The sequence below is a fragment of the Panthera uncia genome (assembly GCF_023721935.1).
Source record: "Panthera uncia isolate 11264 chromosome A1 unlocalized genomic scaffold, Puncia_PCG_1.0 HiC_scaffold_17, whole genome shotgun sequence".
Classification (NCBI taxonomy): Eukaryota; Metazoa; Chordata; class Mammalia; order Carnivora; family Felidae; genus Panthera; species Panthera uncia.
Genome location: NW_026057577.1, coordinates 31,110,732 through 31,133,306, shown reverse-complemented (window position 1 = coordinate 31,133,306; position 22,575 = coordinate 31,110,732). Strand labels below are relative to the sequence as shown.

The following is a 22,575-nucleotide window of genomic DNA, read 5'->3' as shown; positions in this document are numbered from 1 at the left end:
GCCCTGTGCTGACAGCTCAGAGCCTAGAGCCTGCTTTAGATTCTGTGTCTCCCTCTCTCTGTCCCTCCCCAACTCACGCTCTCTCTTTCAAAAATGAATAAACTGGAAAAAAAAAAAAATGAAAAAGGAGAGTATAGTAAATGATGTTACATATAATCAATTAAGTAGAAAATTTGCTTTGAATAATATTTATTTGATCTGGTTAGCCATAGAGGTAGGTTTTTTTTAAATGTAGCCATTTATGCCTTTACTTTGCTAACAGGATAGAAACAAAAGGATACTCTCAGAATTAAATTTATGGCATTATTTTGTCAAACTTCAGAAAACAAAACTTAATAATAACAATAATAAAGCACAAACAACAAAAGCAAAAATAAATAAGTGGGCTATAACAAACTAAAAAGTTTATGCATAGCAAAAAAATGATCAGCAAAATGAAAAGGCAACGTAAGGAATGAGAGAAAATATTTGCAAATCATGTATCACACAAGAGGTTAATATCCAAATACATATATAAGGAACTCATACAACTCAAAAGCAAAAGACCAAATAATCTGACTTTAAAAATGGGCAAATCACCCTAAATAGACATTTTTCCTAAGAAAATATACAAACGGCCAATAGGTATATAAAAAGGGGTGAACAACACTAATTATTAGGGAAATGCAAATCAATACCACAAGAAGCCATCACTTCACACCTGTTAGAAGACATATCATCAAAGTCAATAAAATAAGGGCTGGCAAGGATGCAGAGAAAAGCAAACCCTTGTGCAGTTGGTGGGACTATAAATTGGTGCAGCCATCATAGAAAACAGTGTGGAGGCTCCTCAAAAAATTAAGAGCGGAACTACCATATGATGCAGCAATCCCACTTCTGAGTATGTATCTGAAGAAAATGAAATCACCATTTCAAAGGATTATCTGCACACCCACATTCACTGCAGTGTTATTCACAACAGCTAAGATATGGAAACAACCTAAGCCTCCAGTGATGGACGGATACAGGGAATGATGTGAGGTGTATGTGCATGCACGTGCACGCGCGCACGCACGCACGCGCGCGCGCACACACACACACACACACACAGAAATATTATTCAGTCATAAAAAAGGAGGAAATCTGGGGTGCCTGGCTGGCTCAATTGGTTGGACGTCTGACTTCGGCTTGGGTCATGATCTCATGGTTTGTGAGTTAGAGCCCCATGTAGGGATCTGTGCTGACAGCTCAGAGCCTGGAGCCTGCTTCAGATTCTGTGTCTCCCACTCTCTTTGTCCCTCCCCCACATGCTCTCTGTCTTTCTCTCTCTCTCAAAGATAAATAAACATTAAAAAAAAAAAAAATTAAAAAAAAAAAAAGAGGAGGAAATCCTGCCATTTACAACATGGATAAAACCTGAGGGCATTAAACTAAGTGAAATAAGTCACATATGCAAATGAAATACTGTATGATTTCACTTACGTGTGAAAAAAAAAAAGAACACCTAGAGTAGATCTATAGTTCCTATGGGTGTGGGCAGTGGGGAATGTGAAATGTGGTGAATGTGGTCAAAAGGTACAAACTTCAGTTATAAGTTCTGGGGTTCTAACATACAGCATGGTGACTATAGTTAACAATGATGTGGGGCACCTGAGCAGCTACGTTGGCTAGGTCCTCCCCCTCTCAAAAAGAAATAATTAAATGTTATTAATTAAACATAATTAAACATTAAAAAAACAATAACATATACTTAAAAGTTGCTAAGAAAGTAAATCTTTTCTTTCTTTTTTTTTAAGTTTATTTTGAGAGAGACAGAGAATGCAAATGGGGGGGGGGCGGTCAGAGAGAGAGGGAGAATCCCAAGCAGGCTCCATGATGTCAGCACAGAGTCCATTGCAGGGCTCAAACTCACAAACTATGAGAACAGGACCTGAGCCAAAAACAAGAGTCAGATGCTCAACTGACTGAGCCACCCAGGCACCCCAGAAACTAAATCTTAAAAGTTCTTACCACATACACACAAAATGTTAACTCTGTGAACAGTGGATATGTTAACTAACTTTATTGTGGTAATCATTTCACAATATATATCAAATTATTATATTGTTACAAACTTGCACAATGTTATATGTCAATTTTACCTCAGTAAGGCTGGGAAAAAAAATAAGAGTTCTTATGGAAAGAAAAGGCTTTAAGGATTACAAACATTGTTTCACAACCTTATATGAGAAAACACTAAGGTGAAAAAATTCTTTAGAAATAAAAGTATCAAATATTATCGAATATAGTACTGGCACAAAAAAAGACATAGAGATCAACAGAACAGAATAAAGAGCCCAGAAACAAACCCATGCTTATAGCTTATATGATCAATTAATCTCTGAGACAGGACACAAGACTATACAATGACAAAAAGACAGTCTCTTCAACAAATGGTGCCGGGAAAACTGGACAGCTACATGCAAAAGAATGAAACTGGACCCCTCTCTTACAACATATACAAAAATAAACATCTAAAGGTAAGACCTGGAACCATAAAACTCCTAAAAGAAAAACAAGGCAGTATTTTGTAGACATTGGTCATACAAACATTTTTCTCAATACATCTCAGCAAGGGAAACAAAAGCAAAAATAAACTATTGGGATTACATCAAAATAAAAAGCTTTTGCACAGCAAAGTAAACCACCCAAAAAATGACATGGCAACCTACCGTATGGGAGAAGATACATAGAGAATGATATACTTGATAAGGGGTTAATATATGTAACACCAACAACTGTCCAAATAATCCAGTTAAAAATGGGCAGAGGACCTGAACAGACACTTTTCCAGAGAAGACATGTAAATGGCCAACAGGTGCATAAAAAGATGCTCAACACCACGAATCATCAGGTGAATGTACATCAAAACCACAAGATACCACCTCACATCTATCTGTCTGAATGGAGAGTATCAAAAAGTGTTGGGTTGGAGGTGGAGAACAAAAACTCTCCTGCACTGTTGGTGGGAAGGTAAATTAGTGTAACCATTTACACTAATGGCAAATAGTATGGAAGGTCTTCAAAAAATTAAAAGTAGAATTACCATATGATCCAAGAATTCCACAACTAGGTGTTTACCCAAAGAAAACAAAAACACAAATTTAAAAAGATACATGCACCCCTATGTTTCCTGCAGCATTACTTACAACAGGCAAGACATGGAAGCAATTCAAAGGTCTATCCATAACTGAATAAAGAACACACACACACACACACACACACACACACACACACAGAAATATTATTCATTCATAAAAAAAAAAAAGAATGAGATCTTGCCATATGCAACAGCATGAATGGACTCAGAGGGTATAATGCTAAGTGAAATAAGTCACAGAAAAACAAATGCCATATGATTTCACATATATGTGGATTTTTTTTTAACTGTTAATTTATTTGGAAAAGAGTGAGAGAGAGAGCACACATGCGAGCGTGCCAAGATGGGTAGGGGCAGGGAGAAAGGGAGAGAGAGGATCCCAAGCAGGCTCCACACTATCAGGGCAGAGTCCAGCACAGGGCTTGATCTCCTGACCAGTGAGATCATGACCTGAGCTGAAATCAAGAGCTGGATGCTTAAATCGATTGAGCTACTCAGGCACTCCACATTTGTGGAATGTAAGAAACAAAATAAATGAACAAAGAAAGAGACAAAAACCCCACACTCTTTAATACAGAGAACTGGTGGATGCCAGAGGGGAGATGGGTGGGGCCATGAGTGAAATAAAGAGGATTAAATTTATGGCATTATTTTGTCAAACTTCAGAAATATTTATCACTATGAGCACTGAGTAATGAATAGAATTGTTGAATCATTATACTGTGCACCTAAACCTAATATAAACACTGTATGTTAATTATATTTCAAAAACACAAAACAAGTTCAGAAGACACAGTTGAAAAGATCTCCCACTTTCTGCTTCAGTAGCATCAGAATAAAAGTATGTTAGGAATATACATGCTTTGGGAACTCTAAAGAGTTCAGCTATTTTTTAAAAAAATATTTATTATCCTTGAGAGATCTACAGAGCACGAGCAGGGGAGGGGCAGAGAGAGAGGGAAAGAGAATCTGAAGCAGGCTCCAGGCCAGTCTGACCTGTCAGCACAGAGCCCGACGTGGGGCTTGAACCCACAGACCGTGAAATCGTGACCTGAGATGAAGTCAGACACCTAACTGAGTAGCCACCCAGGCGCCCCAGGAGTTCAGCTATTGGATAAATACCATAGTTACAGTTATAGTACAGGAGTAAAGCTCAAATATGTTCGTAGGCAGTAAGTCACTCACCAGGGCTGGCCACTGTGCAATTGAGACTCGAGTACCCTGGACAAGGACTGGGTCCTTCCGGGGTGCCCACACCAGAGACCCTTCCAGCAGAAGCACAATAACTTCTTCAGCATGAACTTTAACCCAGGAGTGCTGCTTCCAGTTACAGCCATCAAATTCTACAAAGATCTGCAAAAAGAGATAAAAAGGAGTTTGGAGGTCACATTTGGAAAAATCCCACATTATAATATATAAACAGACATAAACTGTGACTAGGAAAAATTCTAATTTGTTTTTAAGTCCTTTTGATGAATTTCAATAAAAATCCATCTTATTTCAGAGCAAGGAAGCTGATCTCAGCTTCACTCTGAAAAGGGTAACAGAGTTAACGGGGCACATCCACAGTTAGCAATTTTTAGCTGTTATCCTATTGAAATTTGTAACTCTTGGTTTCCAATTTACATCTATGCACACCAGCTAGGGGCCTACTATGTATGAGACACCATGCTAGGTTCAGAAATAGAGAAATCTAGCACATTTCCTGGTCTTTTTTTAAATTTATTTATTAAAAAAAATTTTTTTTAACGTTTATTTATTTTTGAGACAGAGAGAGAGAGCATGAACAGGGGAGGGGCAGAGAGAGAGGGAGACACAGAATCTGAAACAGGCTCCAGGCTCTGAGCTGTCAGCACAGAGCCCGACGCGGGGCTTGAACTCACGGACCGTGAGATCATGACCTGAGCTGAAGTCGGACGCTTAACCGACCAAGCCACCCAGGCGCCCCACACATTTCCTGGTCTTAAGGAGCTCATAGTCTAACAGGTTAGAGAGAAATTCTTTACACTTGTACTGAATATGACAGAAATTTTTTTTAAATGTTTATTTTTTTTTTGAGAGCGTGCAAGCAGGGGAGGGGTAGAAAGAGGGGGACAGAGGTCCAAAGCAGGCTCTGTACTGACAGCAGTGACCTTGATGCAAGGCTTGAACTTACAAACCTTGAAATCATGACCTGAACAGAAGTCGGATTCTCAACTGAACCACCCAGGCACCCGAGTGAACTTCTTTGAGGAATTTTTTTGAATAGGTGATATATCAACATGATATAAAATTCAAAGGATGAACACCAAAAAAAAAAGGTTCCTTCCCAGTTCTGCATGTGGATTTTTTAACTGCTCCTGCCAGGAGTGATCTCATACCTGTTAGAAGAGGCATGCTGTCAACATCAACAATACTTCGCTTCCTCCCAGCAGAGATACTCTACTTTTTGAGATATAGTTACATAGACAGTGCAGAAAGTTTTAAAAAGTGATTCAGATTAAACAAAACTTCATTTTTCTTTTATTTCATTTTATTTTACCTTAGAGAGACAGAGACAGTGCGAGAGGGGGAGAGGGGCAGAGGGAGACAGCTCCACACTGAGTGTGGAGCCTGACGCAGGGCTTGATACCACATCCCAGGAATCATGACCTGAGCCAAAATCAAGAGTCGGACGCTCAACCTACTGAGCCACCCAGGCACCCCTAAACCACATTTTTCTTTTTTTTTTTTAATTTCACTTTTTAAAAAATACTTATTTTTGAAAGAGACAGAGAGAGAGAGTACACCCGCAGGAGGAGGGAAGAGGCAGAAAGAGTGACACAGAGGATCCGAAGTGGGCTTCATGCTAACAGCAGAGAGCCCAGTTTAGGGCTTGAACTCCTGAACTGTGAGGTCATGAACTGAGCCAAAGACAGCCACTTAACTGACTGAGCCACACAGGTACCCCAAAACTACATTTTTCTAATAACTAGTATGCTTAGGTTTGGCTTTTCTATATAAATTCTGACTTCTGAGTATGTTTCACATGCAGCATAAAGACCAAGACATATGCATACAGGTATCAATAGTTAGCATAGAAACACCCAGGACTTAAATTATAGCTGGTGATAGAAAGACTATTTTATTCATAGCCCCTTCATTTTCATAGAATTTTAGTTGGTTTTTGAGAAACACATGCAATAAAATGACAAAATACAAATGAAAAAAAAAAAAAAAAATCAAGGCCAAGCAAACTACAACAAGAAGTTACTATGAAAGTGTAAAAGGGAAAACTTAAGCTGGCCACGAGGATCTATACAGCTGTATGACCGAGTGATACATGTGCCTCTGAGCTTCCTAAAGGCCAATTTGAAAATGAGGAGGTTAGTTGCATAGTTTCCACTGTCAGCATCTTTTTTTTTTAAATTTTTTGGTAATGTTTATTTATTTAAAATCGAGAGAGAAGAAGATAGAGTGTAAGCAGGGGAGGGGCAGAGAGAGAGAGGGAGACACAGAATCCCAAGAAGGCTCCAAACTCAGCTGTCAGCACAGAGCCTGACCCCGGATCTGAACTCATGAACTGCGAGGTCATAACCTGAGCCAAAGTTGGATGCTGAACAGACTGAACCACCCAGGTGCCTGGTTTTTTGTTGTTGTTGTTGTTGTTTTTTAATTAAACTCTACACCCAACATGGGGCTTGAACTTACATGCTCTACCAACTGGAGGAGCCAGGAGCTCCTCCCACGGAGGAAAGGAGCTAAAAGGAAAACAAAGTAATTACTCAGGGAAGCAACGCTTTTCCAACCTCTTGGCACAATAAGAAATTTCTCACACGAAGCTTCCAGTACATGTATGTACTGTTATTTTTAAAATATGTGTAGATGATACAATGAATAAAATTCAAATCCATTAAAATTGTTACTGAGTTCATATCAGCCTTTCATGGTATACATGTTCTCATCTATTCAACATAAAAATTAAAGGTAAAATTAAATGAAAATCTAGGATACTTATATTCACAAAGTGTGAAAGCACTGTGCAGTAGCCTAGTGTTAGGCTTAATCTCTTCACAGTCAATGCATACTTGTGAATGTGAAGTGCGTTGCTGAAAAGTTATCCCAGAAATCAAATCCACTATATAAAGCTCCAGTTTTATTATTGTAATATACCAAGCTTCACTTCTGATTAAACACACATATATATACCCACCCACACACACACAGTGGGGAAACAAGGTTCAGAAACGAGAAGCACAATTTTTACTGAGAAAGAGGAGAACAATGAATTGCAATATATTTAATACATGAATGGGCTCACTTATATATACATAAATGTTCCAAGGGAATAAGACACAACTTCAAATAACTTGCAGACCATTGGAAAGAGATAATCAAACTTATACTTATGTGCAGACTCAGGCACCAAGAAAGGTAGTAGCAGCATAATAAACACAGGTTGGGGCTTATGTTCCAGGAGACTTGAATTTGAGTACCAGCTCCACACTATTAAAAAAAATTTTTTTTTTAATGATGGGGCACCTGGGTGGCTCAGTCGGTTAAGCGGCCGACTTCGCTCAGGTCATGATCTCGCGGTCTGTGAGTTCGAGCCCCATGTCGGACTCTGTGCTGACGGCTCAGAGCCTGGAGCCTGTTTCAGATTCTGTGTCTCCCTCTCTCTCTGACCCTCCCCCATTCATGCTCTGTCTCTCTCTGTCTAAAAAATAAATAAATGTTTAAAAAAAATTTAAAAAAAATTTTTTTAATGTTTATTTATTTATTTTTAATTTTTTTTCAATTTTTTATTTATTTTTGGGACAGAGAGAGACAGAGCATGAACGGGGGAGGGGCAGAGAGAGAGGGAGACACAGAATCGGAAACAGGCTCCAGGCTCCGAGCCATCAGCCCAGAGCCTGACGCGGGGCTCGAACTCACAGACTGCGAGATCGTGACCTGGCTGAAGTCGGACGCTTAACCGACTGCGCCACCCAGGCGCCCCAATGTTTATTTATTTTTGAGAGAGAGAGAGAGAGAGAGCGAGCAGGGGAGGGGCAGAGAGAGAGGGAGACACACCAGTTGAAGTAGGCTCCAGGCTCTGAGCTGTCAGCACAGAGCCCAACACAGGGCTCGAACCCACGAACCGCGAGATCATAACCTGAGCTGAAGTTGGACGCTCAACCAACTGAGCCACACAGGCACCCTGAGGTCTACTCTATTAACCCCAAAACTTCGACAAGTCACTCTTCCCTCCTCAAGTTTTGGTTTTCTCCCCTGTGATAAGACACACTTGTCTTGCTTATCTCATAGATTGGTTGTGAAGTTCAAATAAAGTAATGGATTCAAAAGCATAATATGCCATAAAATAAGGAGAAATAAAGTAAAAAAATCAAGTACAGGGGATGTTCAGAGGCAGGAGAGATCACTTTAAGGGTGCAGAGGGGACTGATATGGGCTGAGTCCCCTAACCCCCCCCCCCCCCCCCCCCCCCCCCCCGCCAAAAAGTCCACTTAAGTTCTAGGATGGCCAGGAGCTATATAAGCAGACTGTGGGGGAAGGAGTGAGAGATGAGGCTTAAAAAAAAACAAAGTCAATGTGGCAAACCTTGAATACTGGGATAAAAAAATTGAGGCTTCATCTAGCTGCCAATGGGAGGGGTGTGTATACGTGTGCATGCACACAAGTGTCATTAAAGGGTTTATAAGTGAGGTCAAGATATGAACAGAGTAGTTGGTTTTAAGGAAATTCAGCTACTAACCAGTGGATACAGACAGACTGGAGTTGGGGGAAGGTTATAGGGAGTATTCTTACATGACCTAGAGTGAGAGCAGTGAGACTAGGAAGAAAAGTGACTTGTGGTTGTTAAGAATCATCAAGCTTGATGAATGGCTGGATAAAAGGATAAAGGAAAATTTTAAAATGACTTGGATTTTGAACCAGAGTGATACCATTACATAACTGATATCAAGAGGAGGAGATGGCTGGAGGACAGACAAGACCTTGCACAGCATGAAAAGCAGCATGGAGTATTAAATGCCCTGGCTGAGTCTGACCCTGAGTACGCTACCAGGCATCACTCAGAAAACCAGAGGCTGAGGCTCCATGGTGACTGATGGCAAGGTGCCATGCTGAAACCACTTTAAAAATCAAAGGCGAGTCACAAAATTCTAAGTTATAGCAATACACAAATACAATACCAAAAGAAGTCATTGTACTATAGCTATAACAATTTTTATTGCTTTTACAAAAGAACTTCAACACTCAAAAAGTTAATATTCAGGAATCCTATCATCACTTACCTGAAAACATCAGGGAAAAGTTCAATTACTGAAAAACCAGATTTCACCCAACTTAAAGGAAATAAACTTTCAACCCACCCAGCAAAGGACATATATGGAATGAAGTGTTTACTTTGACAACAACAACAGTGCTACACATTCTGGGGTCAAGCTACAGTTCAAGGCTAACAGTATGAATGTTTGCTATTTTTTTTTTAAGTTTATTTCTTTACTTTGAGAGAGAGAGCACGAGCAGGGGTGGAGCAGACAGAGAGAGGGAGAGAGAGAGAGAATCCCAAGCAGACTCTGCACTGTCAGCATGGAGCTGGATGAGGGGCTTGAATTCACAAACTGCAAGATCAAGACCTGAGCCAAAACTAAGAGTCAGATACTGAATTGGTTGAGCGACCCAGGAGCTCCAATATGAATCTGTTTTAAGAGCAATATGGGATGTGGATATATGTAAGCACGTTCTCTGAACACTAAGGCTTATTTCTGGCCCTAGCACTGTGCTTTACTTCCTAGCTTAGGTAATGGAACAAAGGAGAACATATAAGGTAAACAATAATTTCAGATCAAAGTACCTACAACATGAACTCTTAAAATGGTAGTGGCAAGACCAGAGAAGAGGAGGAAGGTATATAAACTAACAAAAAATCAATGGCTGTGGTTGAACTGAGTCACAGATGACCAAGACAGGCTGATAATCTGAATAGAACAAGACTAAAACAGTTTGAGTTGATTATTTAAAAAGTCTTTTAAAAATTTCTACTATTAGAATAAAAATAGCAAATAGAACCACACATGCTATAGCTAGAATCCAAGCAGTAGATGTAAAATATTTCATGAGTTAAGGAGAGATAGTAGTAAAACTCTTGCTTTCATTTCAAAATTCCTTTTATGGTATATATGTGACTTACATTTATTTTAGTGACATTAAAACCAAAGAAATTCTTTAATAAAATCAATTAAGTTCTCCTAAGTTTGATAACATCAGATACTAACTAGTAACCCGAGTAATATAAGCTTTCATGTTTATTGTGTTAATATCAGCTTGAGTTCTGGTTCTGCCTAAGGCTACTCTTACTATAATTAATAAAGTTATTCATTCAGTCATGCTCACCAAAAATAGAACATCTCTTATGTATATATAGAGCATTTACTGACCAAGAATATCAAGGTGAATAATGGTAGCAATTGGCAGGAGGGACTCACACCCCAAAAGAGTCAACACAGAGGTATAAAAATGATTACAGAGCTGTGTAATAAGGGCAATAACAAACATGTTATGTTAGGCTAGAAAACATATCTGCCTTGAGAAACTAGAATGGTTTCACAGAAGGGATAGTAGTATACAAGCTGGGTCTAAAAGGACAAGTTGCCTTCTGGCAGAGAAAGACTTTCTGGCAGGTGCAAAGGAAGAGAAACATAAAAGCTGATTGAGTGTTCCAGGCAGCAGTGGCAGCTGTTAGTAAGTAAGCTGTAAGGGCTCTGATTGGCATGTTAATGCATGATGCACTGAAACCTGGTGGCAAAGGTATCATATTTGGCCAGCAGAGTGGTTTTTTTGTTGATTTGTTTTTAATGTGCATTGAACATCTGTAGGCAGTATCTGCACTCTCCAGTTGCCAACCCACTATATTCTCTAGTCTGTCATCTAGCTGTTTTCATACACCTGGTACCTTGGACACAAGTGGGTTTATGTTCCCTGATATAGGCCTTGAGGGAGCCACTGATAGTTTTAAATGGGGAGGGGGAAGACATGGTACAATGTTTTATAAAGATAATATCATCTGGGGGAAAACTTCTCAATGCTCAATTTAAATAGAAAATCAAAATAGAAATTACAAAGTATTTTATAATTAGATGAATGGCAAAACACTTTATTCATACTATAGAAAAATATCGAGAAGTTTTAAAAAATGAGATACATCTAGAAGACTACCATGGAAAGATCTCCAAGATGTGTTGTATGCAAAAGAAGCTGGTTGCAGATTTTAGGGTGTGTATGTGAGAGAATAGGAGGATTGGGACAGAGGGGATAATAGCATTTTTGCCTTAATCAGTAAATGCTTTTTTAAAAACAAAACAAAATCTATATTCATATAATGCTTAAATAATTAACACTTTTTAAAAAGGAAAGAATTAACTTTGGTAGCAGGGTGGAAGATTAATTACAGAGAGAAGAAACTGGAGGCAGGGGGACCAATTACAAAGTCATGATAATCCAGTAAAAAGATGAAAAAGGCTTAATCCAAAAAGATATGAATGGAAAACAAAGTGTATTTGAGAAACTACAAAGATAAAAATAACAGATGATGATGGCTGAGAGTAAGAGAAATGGAAGATTAACTCAACTCCCGAAGTCCCTAAGTTTTCCAATTTTACTACCTACATACATACCATTAAAAAAGGCACAAGCCCAAAATGGAGTCACTTGTGCTAAGCGCAAGTCATCAAACCACAACTTAACTTCTCCTAGGAAGGGAATCTTAAACCAGTAAATCTGGAATTACCTGGTCAGCACTAGAGAGGTAATCTGCCTGATGGACCCCTGCTCTCCCCCAAAGGAAGGTAACCTTGTCTGAAACAATCAGCTCTTTGCTAGAATAACCACCTTGTGCCACCTCCTTCTGCCTATTAAAGTCTTTCATTTTGCACAGCTCTCTGGAGCTCCTTTCTATCAGCTCGAAGGGATGCTGTTGATTCAGGCATTGTTGAATAAAGCCAAGAAGATCTGTAAAATTTACCAGCTGAATTTTATTTTTTAAATGATTCTAAACAAAATGTAAAGTCTATTAAAAATGATTTTACAGGTGTGCCTGAGTGGCTCAGTAGGTTGAGCGTCCAACCTAAGGTCATGATCTCACGGTCCATGAGTTTCAGCCCCCATCAGGCTCTGTGCTGACAGCTCAGACAGAGCCTGGAGCCTGATTCGGATTCTGTGTCTCCCTCTCTCTGCCCCCCCCCCCCCCCCCCACCCTCCATGCTCTGTCTCTTTCTTCTCTCTGTGAAAAATAAACTTAAAAAAATTTTTTTAAAGAAATTATTTTACAAAACTGTGGGATATCTTGACAGCCAAGATGGGGAATGATGCACGTCTAGAAGATGGCTGTTTTCAAATATAAAACAATTTTTTTCTATATGGTTCATCTGATCAAGAGATAGCTTTCTATTTTTTCTCAAGAGATAGCTTTCTAACAATTAACCTCATCAACCCCCACCCCAATTTCTAACATCTGCAATATATGAAATGTTAAGTACTTGAGTATCATAAGGATAGCCTAAAAAAAACCTCAAGCATACAAATATATAGTGTTTTTAGGGGCTCTAGCATCATAAAGAACTGAATTTGCATCTCAACTTCCTTATTTCTTAGCTGTGTAGCCCAGGGCAAGACACTTTAGCCTCTTTGAGCCTCATTTCCTTTGCCTATAAATAGGGACAGTAAGTACCTCAAAGGATTGTCTAAGGATTAAATGAAATGAAAGCATAAAATGTCTAGCAGATTTGGGGCTTCTGAAAAACATGCACTCCTTAAGAAACTCACACTACTGGTCAGATTATAAATTGGTATGATTTAAAAACAAGAAAACATATTATCAAGAATCTTAAATATGTGCATACTCTGGGTCTTCATAATAACCACTCCTAGCAATAATTCTAGGAAATAACCTTAAACAGAGGGAAGGCTTTATTCACAAAAATGCTCACACAGCATTATTGATAAAGTCTAAAATCTTAAACAATTTCAATATTCAATGAAAGAGGAACAGTTAAATAATTTATCCAGAATAAAAATTATAAAATTTTTCTTAAAGAGCTTTTATTGTTTTCCTTTCACTTACGAGAGCAATACATGTTACCTGTGGAAAATAAAGCCCCAAGAAAATTAAAATTACCCATATACAAAAGTTTTCAGTAATACAGGAAAAGTGCTACATTAAGTAAAATAGCAAAACACAAAACTGAAAATACAGTACGAATTCAACTTCTGACAATTCTAAAAAGAGATTAGATGAATATGTATCAAAATATGAACAGCTGTTTCTAATTGGTTGTGAATACAGGGATGACTTTTAAAATTATTATCAAATTAATTTCATTTTGTATTACAGGCATGCATTACCACAAAACCACAAAAATAAAACATCTAAAGCTTCTAATGTGACAAGTCAGGTGGACAATGGGCCTTGGATTGGGGTCTCCAATAAGATTCCAATAATCTCAAGACAAAAAAATTAGTAGTGAGTCCATATCCATAAAAATATATAAACAGGGGCGCTTGGGTGGCTCAGTAGGTTAAGTGTCCAACTTCGGCTCAGGTCATAATCTCTCGATTTGTGAGTTCAAGCCCTGCGTCGGGTTCTGTGAGGATAGCTCAGAGACTGGAGCCTGCTTCGGATTCTATGCTCCTCCTCTCTCTGCCCCTCCCATGCTCATGCTCATGCTCTGTCTCTCAATAATAAATAAACGTTAAAAAAATATATATATATATATATATATATATATATAAACAGGAAAAAGTTAAAGATCAATTATAAACACCTTAAAACAGGAGGCCACAGAGCAGAAATTCCGTAAGAAATCAGAAATGAAAGTTAACAATCTAATACTGGCTTCTACATAGTCTACTTAAAAAAAAAAATTTAAGTTTATTTTGAGAGAGAGAGAGAGCACAAGCAGGGGAGGGTCAGAGAGAAGTAGACAGAATCCCAAGCAGGCTCTGCAACATCAGTGCAGAGCCTGATACGGGGCAAACCCATGATTCATGAGATCATGACCTAAGCCAACATCAAGAGTCAGATGCTTAACCGACTGTGCCACCCAGGTGCCCCTAGTCTACTTTTTAAGATATGGTAGTCAGAAAAGGCCTCTTAAAAATACTAACAGAAAAATTCACATTCTGTTCTTGATGGAACTTACATTTAGTAGAGGAAATAAGCTATATATCTTGTTATATATCTATAAGAAGAAAAATGTGATTAATATTCCAAAAGAGGTATATCACAAAGTGCTACAACAGCAAAGAAAAAAAATAACATGTTGGGGATTCAGAAAGGCTTTATAGAGGTGGTAGAACCTAGAATGGACAAACTTTCTCTTTATAGGATTTTGATGGTTAATATTAAAAGCAAAGAGGAAAGGGGAACCAAAGCAATAAAAGCCAAAAAATACTAAGAAAGTGGAGGATCACTGAATCAGGGCTGCTTGCTATAAACATCCTTTTGGCAACACCCAATTTCCCTCATAAGATTCTTTGCACACCAAGGGTCCTTCGTATCTATAATTTGGTCTCGTGAGTAGACCAGGAAGAGGCTCTGTGCAGATCTCTGGATAGGTGTATCTCCTACTGTAAATTAATAACCTTATATGCGAATTTACAAATCAGTCTCCAGAGAGTGTGGTTAGTGAGAATCACTTCCCCAGAGCCTGATTACCCCTAAACACACACACACACACACACACACACAAGTGGAGTTTTTACCCTTGCAAAACTGAGAGAGGTCATATATATGAGTCACTACTTGAACATCAGGTAGGTTTTATCCACCTACAGAACAAGGGTAAAACACACTTTGGCAGTCGGGATAGTGGGGTCGGGAGGGCTTAAAAACCACCAACCTGTCAAAGGCAGTGGAAAAACTGAGAAGCTGCAACAGGTGTCAGTCCCGCAGGCCTTGTGGAAGCAAACCCTACAGGAATCAACTCCAGCTGTTGAGAAAATCACTAACAACAGAAAAGGCCACGTAACTTACCCACCATTTACAAGAAGGGAAGTGGGGCAAGTGAATCAACCATAACAAGTCGGAGATAAAAAGTAGGCAAGCGAGTACTAAAGGAGGGACTGAGCCCCTGGCAGGTGGGGAATTAGTGAAGCAACTCTTAGAAATAAATGGTAATTAAGAGGAAATATTTGTGCACTAAAGGGAGAGGATGCTGGATGGACAAAATGGCCAGAGTATGTGATCACTGGTGGACATACTGCACAGCTCTAAACTCAACAGAATGCAAATTAAGATAGAACTACTAACAATTATACACACACAATAAGACAAACTTTTTTTTTTAAATGAATTATATGAAGCACTTGAGTGCCTGAAAAACTCAAGGATGGCTTAATGTTCAAAAATAGACCTCCTGCTCTAAGAGAATTAAGATGAAAAACATTAGAGGGGCTCACACTTAAACACTACATATTCTTTTGTATAATCTCACTTTTATTTACAGTTCTGTAAACAGTACACTGATCCACAAAACATATTCTATTTATTTTAATAAACAGTGTATCATGTACCAGGCAGATTTTTATTAAACTCCTGGAATTATAAGTAAAGGACACTTAAGGATAATCATTAACTCCCATTTCAATTAGGGCTGAGTTCTACGTTTGTGTGAACATAGGTGGAGATTGTGCCCTGGAAACAGAGTACTGTCCTAGACCTGATTATAATCATTATCTAGGAACAAAGTAGAGAGGTATTTTATTTTATTTTATTTTTTTTAATTTTTTTTTTTCAACGTTTTTATTTATTTTTGGGACAGAGAGAGACAGAGCATGAACGGGGGAGGGGCAGAGAGAGAGGGAGACACAGAATCGGAAACAGGCTCCAGGCTCCGAGCCATCAGCCCAGAGCCTGACGCGGGGCTCGAACTCACGGACCGCGAGATCGTGACCTGGCTGAAGTCGGACGCTTAACCGACTGCGCCACCCAGGCGCCCCAAGAGGTATTTTAAAGTCCACCTAACCTGAGACAAGGAAGAAAGGTTGGAGGACGTAAAAAAATAAGGCAGATACAGATAAGTTTTCATTCCTCTTGGAAGACTCCCAGATAGAAGAAACATGGTACTAGCCTGGACACTGCTACAATTATTACATTATCTGGAATCAAAGGAAAGGAGTACTTTAGAGTCCGCCTTTCTGCCAGATAAAGATGAAAGATTAAGGGATAAAAACAGTAAAGCAGATATGCTTCTACTCCTCTTGCAAATTCTGGATAGCTGCGATAGCTAAGATACACATTCAAAACAAATCATTGGCTACTAAAAGAATCATTTAATTCTAACAAACAGCAAGAAAAGGATAGTTTATTTAATAAAACTGGTGCTACCACAACTGATTACTCAGTAGGAAGCAAGTTAGATCCCCCACCGCACATGCCACTTACAAAAATATTCCAGGCAGACCAAAGATCTAAAGGTAAAAATACAGAAACATTAAATAACATTTACATAGATTCAAGGGCAAGGAGCTATCCCCAAGCAAGTAAAGAAACCATTAAGAAAAGTGTAAGAAATTTAATGATGTAAACATCTTGTTTTTCTGTATGGCAAAACAACTCATAAAGTTCAAAGACAAACGAGAGAAAATAATTGTAACACACCTGAGGGATAAAGGGGTTAATATCCTTAAAATGCACAGAACTTGTACAGAGTGAAAAGACTCCTATTTTTTTTTTAAATGGACAAAAGATAGGTATATAACTCATTAAAAATATAAAAGGCCAATAAAGATAGAAAAAGACCAGTAGTCATGAAACTGCTAGGTATTATTTTTCACCCATCAGATTCCCAAAAAAGACAGACTGATGACACGAGTGATGGGAAAGGTGGAAACCAGCATTGCATGTATGCACTGCTGGTGGGCATGAGAAATGCTATCATCTTACTGGAAAACTACCTGGTATTATCTAATACAACCGAAGATTCATGTACTTCCTAGAATTCCTAACCCACTCCTAGGTGTCTAAACTAAAGAAACAAAACCATGATTACACAAGATATGTGTACAAGTTTATTAAGCACAGCATTATTTGTAGTGCCAAAAATATAACTAACTGGAACATCCAGGATAAGGAGGAATGATTAAACAAATGATGGTATATCCGTTCTATGAAATATCATGTAGTTATCTAAAAGGATGAGTAAGATTTATAGGTATTGATGTCCATGGTATAATGGTAAATGGAAAAAAGGGGAGGGGTGCCTGGCTGGCTCAGTCCATAGAGCATGCAACTCTTGATCCTGGGGTTCTAAGTTTGAGCCCCATACTGGGTAAAGAGATGACTTAAAAACAAAATCTTAAAAAAAAAAAAAAAAAGTCCTTACAAAAAAGGGGGGGAGGGGAAGGCTGCAGTATGATACTATTCTCTAATAAAAGCAACCTTTTGTATACAGATGAATGTTTTTATATTTTTTGTACCAGTATTAAGAAAGATAATGGGGTGCCTGGCTGGCTCAGTCAACAAAGCATGTGACCCTTGCTTGGTCTCAGGGTTGTGAGTTCAAGCCCCAAGCTGGGCTTTTTTACTTAAAAAAATTAAAAAAGACAAGCAAAGCCTTTTTTTTGCAAAGTGGAAGCCTGTGAAAGATACTGTTGGCTTTTCCTGTGTATTCTTTTGGTTATTAGACATTACACAAAATAGAAGTTTTGCCTTTTAATAAAAAAAGGAAAACCCATGTTTGTTTTTTTTTGTTTTTTTTTTTTTGGTCTGTGTGTTTAACTACCACACCTACATATATGAAGGTCCCAAGGTCTCTGCAACTTATCCGGACCAGTAATGATTGGGAACACAAAGAGGACAGTTAGAAGAATCAGAAATAAATGCATAGAAACCCATTAAACTAATCTTGCAGCAACACATTTTTTTTTTTTTTCAACATAACAGGACAGGCCTATTTTGAAATACAAATAAAGCTACTACTCCATGGGGGGGGGGTAGTGGTAAAAAGCTGTTGTCCTATTACATCTAAAATTCTCAGTAGTTATTTGTCAGCATAGCTTTGAAGATGAAAATGCCCTCTAGCAAACCTTTACCAACCAAACTCCCAATCAACAGGATCCTGACTTTTCTATTTTCATATTTCATCTTAAGGAAGTACATGGCTTTGGTATTGTTTTCCAGAAAAGGGTTCATTAAAAGGGGCAGGACTACATTTTTAAAGATTTCAGGATCAAATAATATTTAGAAAGAGACCATTAATGGAGCCTAAAACTGAAAAGTGTTTTCAATCACTTCAAAAACTCATTCATCCAACCCTCAATTACTCATCCTTAACAGGGGGCGCCCTGCTATGCAATGCTCAAAACCAAGCATGCCTGAAAACATCTTAAACTAACTGAATGAAAATCTGCCCAATCACAGGCCAGCTGCTTGAAAACTCCACCCGTGAGTACAGGAAGAACACTTTTGATTGGAAGACGGTTGTGTTTACTACGGTGTGTGGTGCAAATTGGAAAGGCCCACATGTCTAGGGTCCAAAGGAAATCTCTTTAATGAAAAAGAAAAACAAATGTCCAGTTCTCATCCTAGGCTAGTCATTGTCATTAACAGAACCTCAACATAGCTACTGTAATTCTTGAGCAATTTCGCAAACTGGTGAAAAATTCTAAAGGCTGTGAGTTTTGTTGTGGTAGTTTTCTCACCTATGTCCCTTAATATACATACAAGCTTAAGTTTATTCTCAAAACTAAATCTGCCTTTGCTTCTGTATGCACACAGCTCCATGAGACCCCAACACACTTCTAATGTACCCTTAACTTTAATTTCCAAGAATCACTGCAACTTTTTACTTGGTTTGGGAAACCACTTCATGAGCCCAGTGGTAAAATTATTCAGTATTTAGCTTAGTAGGTGTCCAGCATTTCAGTGAGCTTCAAAAACCTCTGTCCTTAGGGAGCTCAGCAAACAACAAAGTGAATGGGTAGCCATTTCAGGTGCAGAGCTCATTAGCAATTCATCTGATGGAGGAAACAACTAGAATATAAAATTCTAACTGAAAAGCTAGGGCAGACTAGGCCTTAGGTCGAAGTATGCATATAATAGTGGATCCTAATTATGTTTTTCATTTATGGGAGTAAATTTTTGGATCTGAGATAGACACCTCTCCCCCATCCCAACCTAGAAAGCAATCTTTTAAAGAAAGCACAGAGTATTTTACAACCAAATCCCCTCCTTAAGCATCACCCTCATCCCTTTATATTCCTGGTAGCTTTTTATAAATTCGCCCCACTGAAGCCACATAAATGCCCAAACAGCCTTTTCTTATTTAGCATGGAGAAAGATCAAAGAATGTGAACTCAAGTAGCAGAAGGAAAGGCTAAGCCAGCCGCAAGCTAGACAACCCATAAAGCCTGCATATCAGAGGAAAAGAAAAAAAAAAAAGAAAAAAAAAAAAGCCTAACACCACTAATCAATAGGTAGAAAAATGAGTATCAGAAGCCTACAATATTAACATCAAATCTCAGGAAATCATTCCCACTTACAGCAAATAAAATATCTGCAGAAGCAAGTTCATCACGAAAATTTACCTTCTGTCTATTACATTCCAAAAGAATCTCCCTATTTTCATAGTCTTAACAGAGAAGCTAGGGCTGCTATCAGAATGAGGAACTAAAGAGGCTTGCCAAAGCTCAAAGACAATATTGTGCCGCCACATTAACAAAAATAACACAAGGTCCCAAATGCTAGTTAAGTTCTATTTTACTGAATAACTTCAATCACGAAATACACCAAGGCCAAGTATTCAAAAACGCCCAAGCTCCAACACAAAGTTTCAAAACAAAACCTCTCCCAGGGTTGAGGAAGTAGCCGAGCTGGGAGCAAAAAAGCACCACCTAGCAGCCCCATTCCGCTCCTAAGACAGATCTCAAACTTATCAAAAACAGCCACAACCGCAGCTCCTGTCACCCAGAAGCTCAAAGAGAAAGGGAGCCTGAAGAGTCCTGAGAGCTGGCCTTTCTGGAGACCGCCAGGCCAAGCCCGGCTCAGACAAGGAGGAAGTAACTGCCTGATAAAAAAGCCCCGAGCAGCTCCAACTGCAGCCTCTGTGCCTCCCACAATTGCCCACATTCCCGCCCCACTCGGGGCTCCCGGGAGGAAGGGAACAGGGTGCAGATTTCCAGGGAGGCTGCGAACTACAGGTCCGCGTCTTTCAGGGAGCAGCGACAGCACCAGCCGAACTCTGAGGGGCCCAGGAGCCCAGGGTTCGGGAGCCTGCTCGCAAGGCGTGTTTTGGGGGTGTGGGGGGGACGCTGAGAAAGGGGTCGCTGAGGAGGCGGGGCCTGTCGGGTGGAGGCAGCAGCTCTTGGCGCCCTGGCTGCCCCCCGGGGGAAACCGGGGCGCGCACCCCGACGCGGAAGCCATGCCGGCCAGAGCTCGGGGTGCCGAGGAGCCGGTGGGGGGCGCTGAGGAGATCTGGGGGCGAGGAACTGGGTCACCCCCACCCCACCGCCCCCTCACAAAGGCCCCCGGGGAGGCCGCCCGCAGGCCCCGCAGCCCCGGCCTCAAGTGCCTGCCTCGGCCGCCACTCACCGCTAGGTCCTGGGGCACCGCCCCGCTCATAGCCCGCACTGTGCCGGCCCGCCAGGCCCGAGTGCGCAGCGCAGGCCCCGGATCTCCACCCGCCGCCGCCGCCGCCGCGGGGACCGAGGCCGAGGACGAGGCCGCGGTATCCGCGAACAGAAGCAGCAGCCGCTTGCCCACCGGGGAGGCCGCCGCGTCCGCCATCGCCAGGGCCGGCCAGACCCGCGCTCCCACCCGCCGCCTCCCACCACCTCTGCCGCTGAGCGCCCGATCCGCCCGCAAGGCCTCCCTCCGCACCACCCGCGGCCGCGGCTCCCCCCCCCCCCCCCCCCCAACAGCCACCACCAACCACCGGCGCCGCGCAGCGCCCCCCGTGGCCGGGAGCGGAGCCGCAGCCCGGGCCCCGCACAGCGCCCCCCCGCGCTCTGGAGCGGGACGGCAGCTCCGGGCCCCTCGCAGCGCTCCGCCCCAACCTCCCCCGGGCCTGCAGTGCCCCCTGCGGCAGGGAGGGGAATTGCAGTTTAGGCGGGGGTAGGGAAGTGGGCGGGCCCTTCAGTCTTCCTTGGTACCATCCTGGTCCCAACCTTCCTTCTGGGGGGTCCCATATGTGAGAAGGCTGTAGCTTACCCGCCTCGGACACCCAAGACTTTTACTGGGGTAGGGGGCTTGAGGGGCAAGGTACCTAGAGGTAGCGTTTTGAGCTCAGCAGTTAGCACCGCAATAACTATTCATTTCCTATCCTGAAAATATGCCCTATCAGTCCTGTCATTATCTTTTAGAAAACTCTCCCCACTGGTCCCTGGGACACATTGTCTTCTCACTGGCCCATAACATGGTACCATCCTATTCTATACTACTAGTACTTCATAGGTTCCTTTCCATTGACCAATGTGTTACATCCACTGGATGTTGTACTACCACTCTTTACACTGGGTGAAGGCCAATGTGTTTCCAACATCTTAGTATTTTTACTTAAACCAATGGAACTTCTTCCCTTTCCAAGTCTGCCAATGTTATTCAGTACAGGTGTTTCTCAATTCAACTTTTAGGGGAATTGGAAAGAGATCAGCAATAAAGAGATTCTCTTTGGCTCAACAGCACTTCATCTTACCATGGAAGTAGTGGCGTTGGGGGCCAAAAAAAAAAAAACAACCCCAACCACTCCTATCTCAATTCATTTAATACAGGTGTGGGAGATTGATAGTTCCTGTTAGAAAAGGGATTGTAGAGAAGGGGAGATACCGAATTTTTTGCCTAGATTGTCATTCACACCAGGCACTGGGAAACCTCAATCATTAAAACATGAACAATGGTGGGGTACCTGGGTGGCTCAGCCTGTTAAGCATTCGACTTTGGCTCAGGTCATGATCTCACAGCTGGTGAGTTTGAGCCCTGCGTCAGGCTCTGACTGACAGCTTGAAGCCTGGAGCCTGCTTCGGATTCTGTCTTCCTCTCTTTCTCTGCCCCTCCCCTGCTTGCACACACTCTCAAATACACACACTCAAAAATAAACATTAAAAAAATCCATTAACATTGGTAATATCAGAGACTAGCACGGGTTCTATAGCTTTATAGATGCAGACTGAGTACATATGGAAGTAGATACAAACCAGAAATCATGGATTGTTACCCTCAAAGCGGCCATTTCTTTCAATGATCTGCTCTACAGACAGAAAGAGCAGTAGCTGGTTCTAAGACTTAAGTGCTTACCCAGTTATCTCCTGACTATATCTTTTCTTTACCCTAGACATACTTTCCTTGCAAAGGTTGGGGTCTGCACTGGGGATCGGGGAGCAACTACTGACTTTTCTAAAAGTACAAAACCACTAGAGGAAGTCATTCTAGAACTAACCTTGTGGAACGCCAAGGAAACATTTCCTTGGACTTTTTCTCTTCCTATTCCTTAGAACCTCCACCT

At 40.7% G+C, this 22,575-nt stretch overlaps 1 protein-coding gene across 5 annotated transcripts in view; it reads right to left on the bottom strand.

Annotated features, from left to right (window-relative positions):
- The window catches only part of KDM3B (lysine demethylase 3B), a 75,663-nt gene that overhangs the window by 48,854 nt on the left and 4,234 nt on the right, over nt 1–22,575 (bottom strand). For 2 of the 5 annotated variants that reach the window (XM_049649269.1, XM_049649272.1), the window contains exons 1-2: nt 20,667–20,962; nt 4,304–4,471 (exon numbers count right to left, since the gene is read on the bottom strand). In XM_049649269.1, the coding sequence (XP_049505226.1) occupies nt 4,304–4,471; nt 20,667–20,861 (363 nt within the window). In that variant the 5' untranslated portion in view covers nt 20,862–20,962. Of the gene's footprint in view, nt 1–4,303; nt 4,472–20,666; nt 20,963–22,575 lie in introns of those variants that run through there. The other 3 variants (XM_049649270.1, XM_049649273.1, XM_049649271.1) reach the window with 2 other exon arrangements.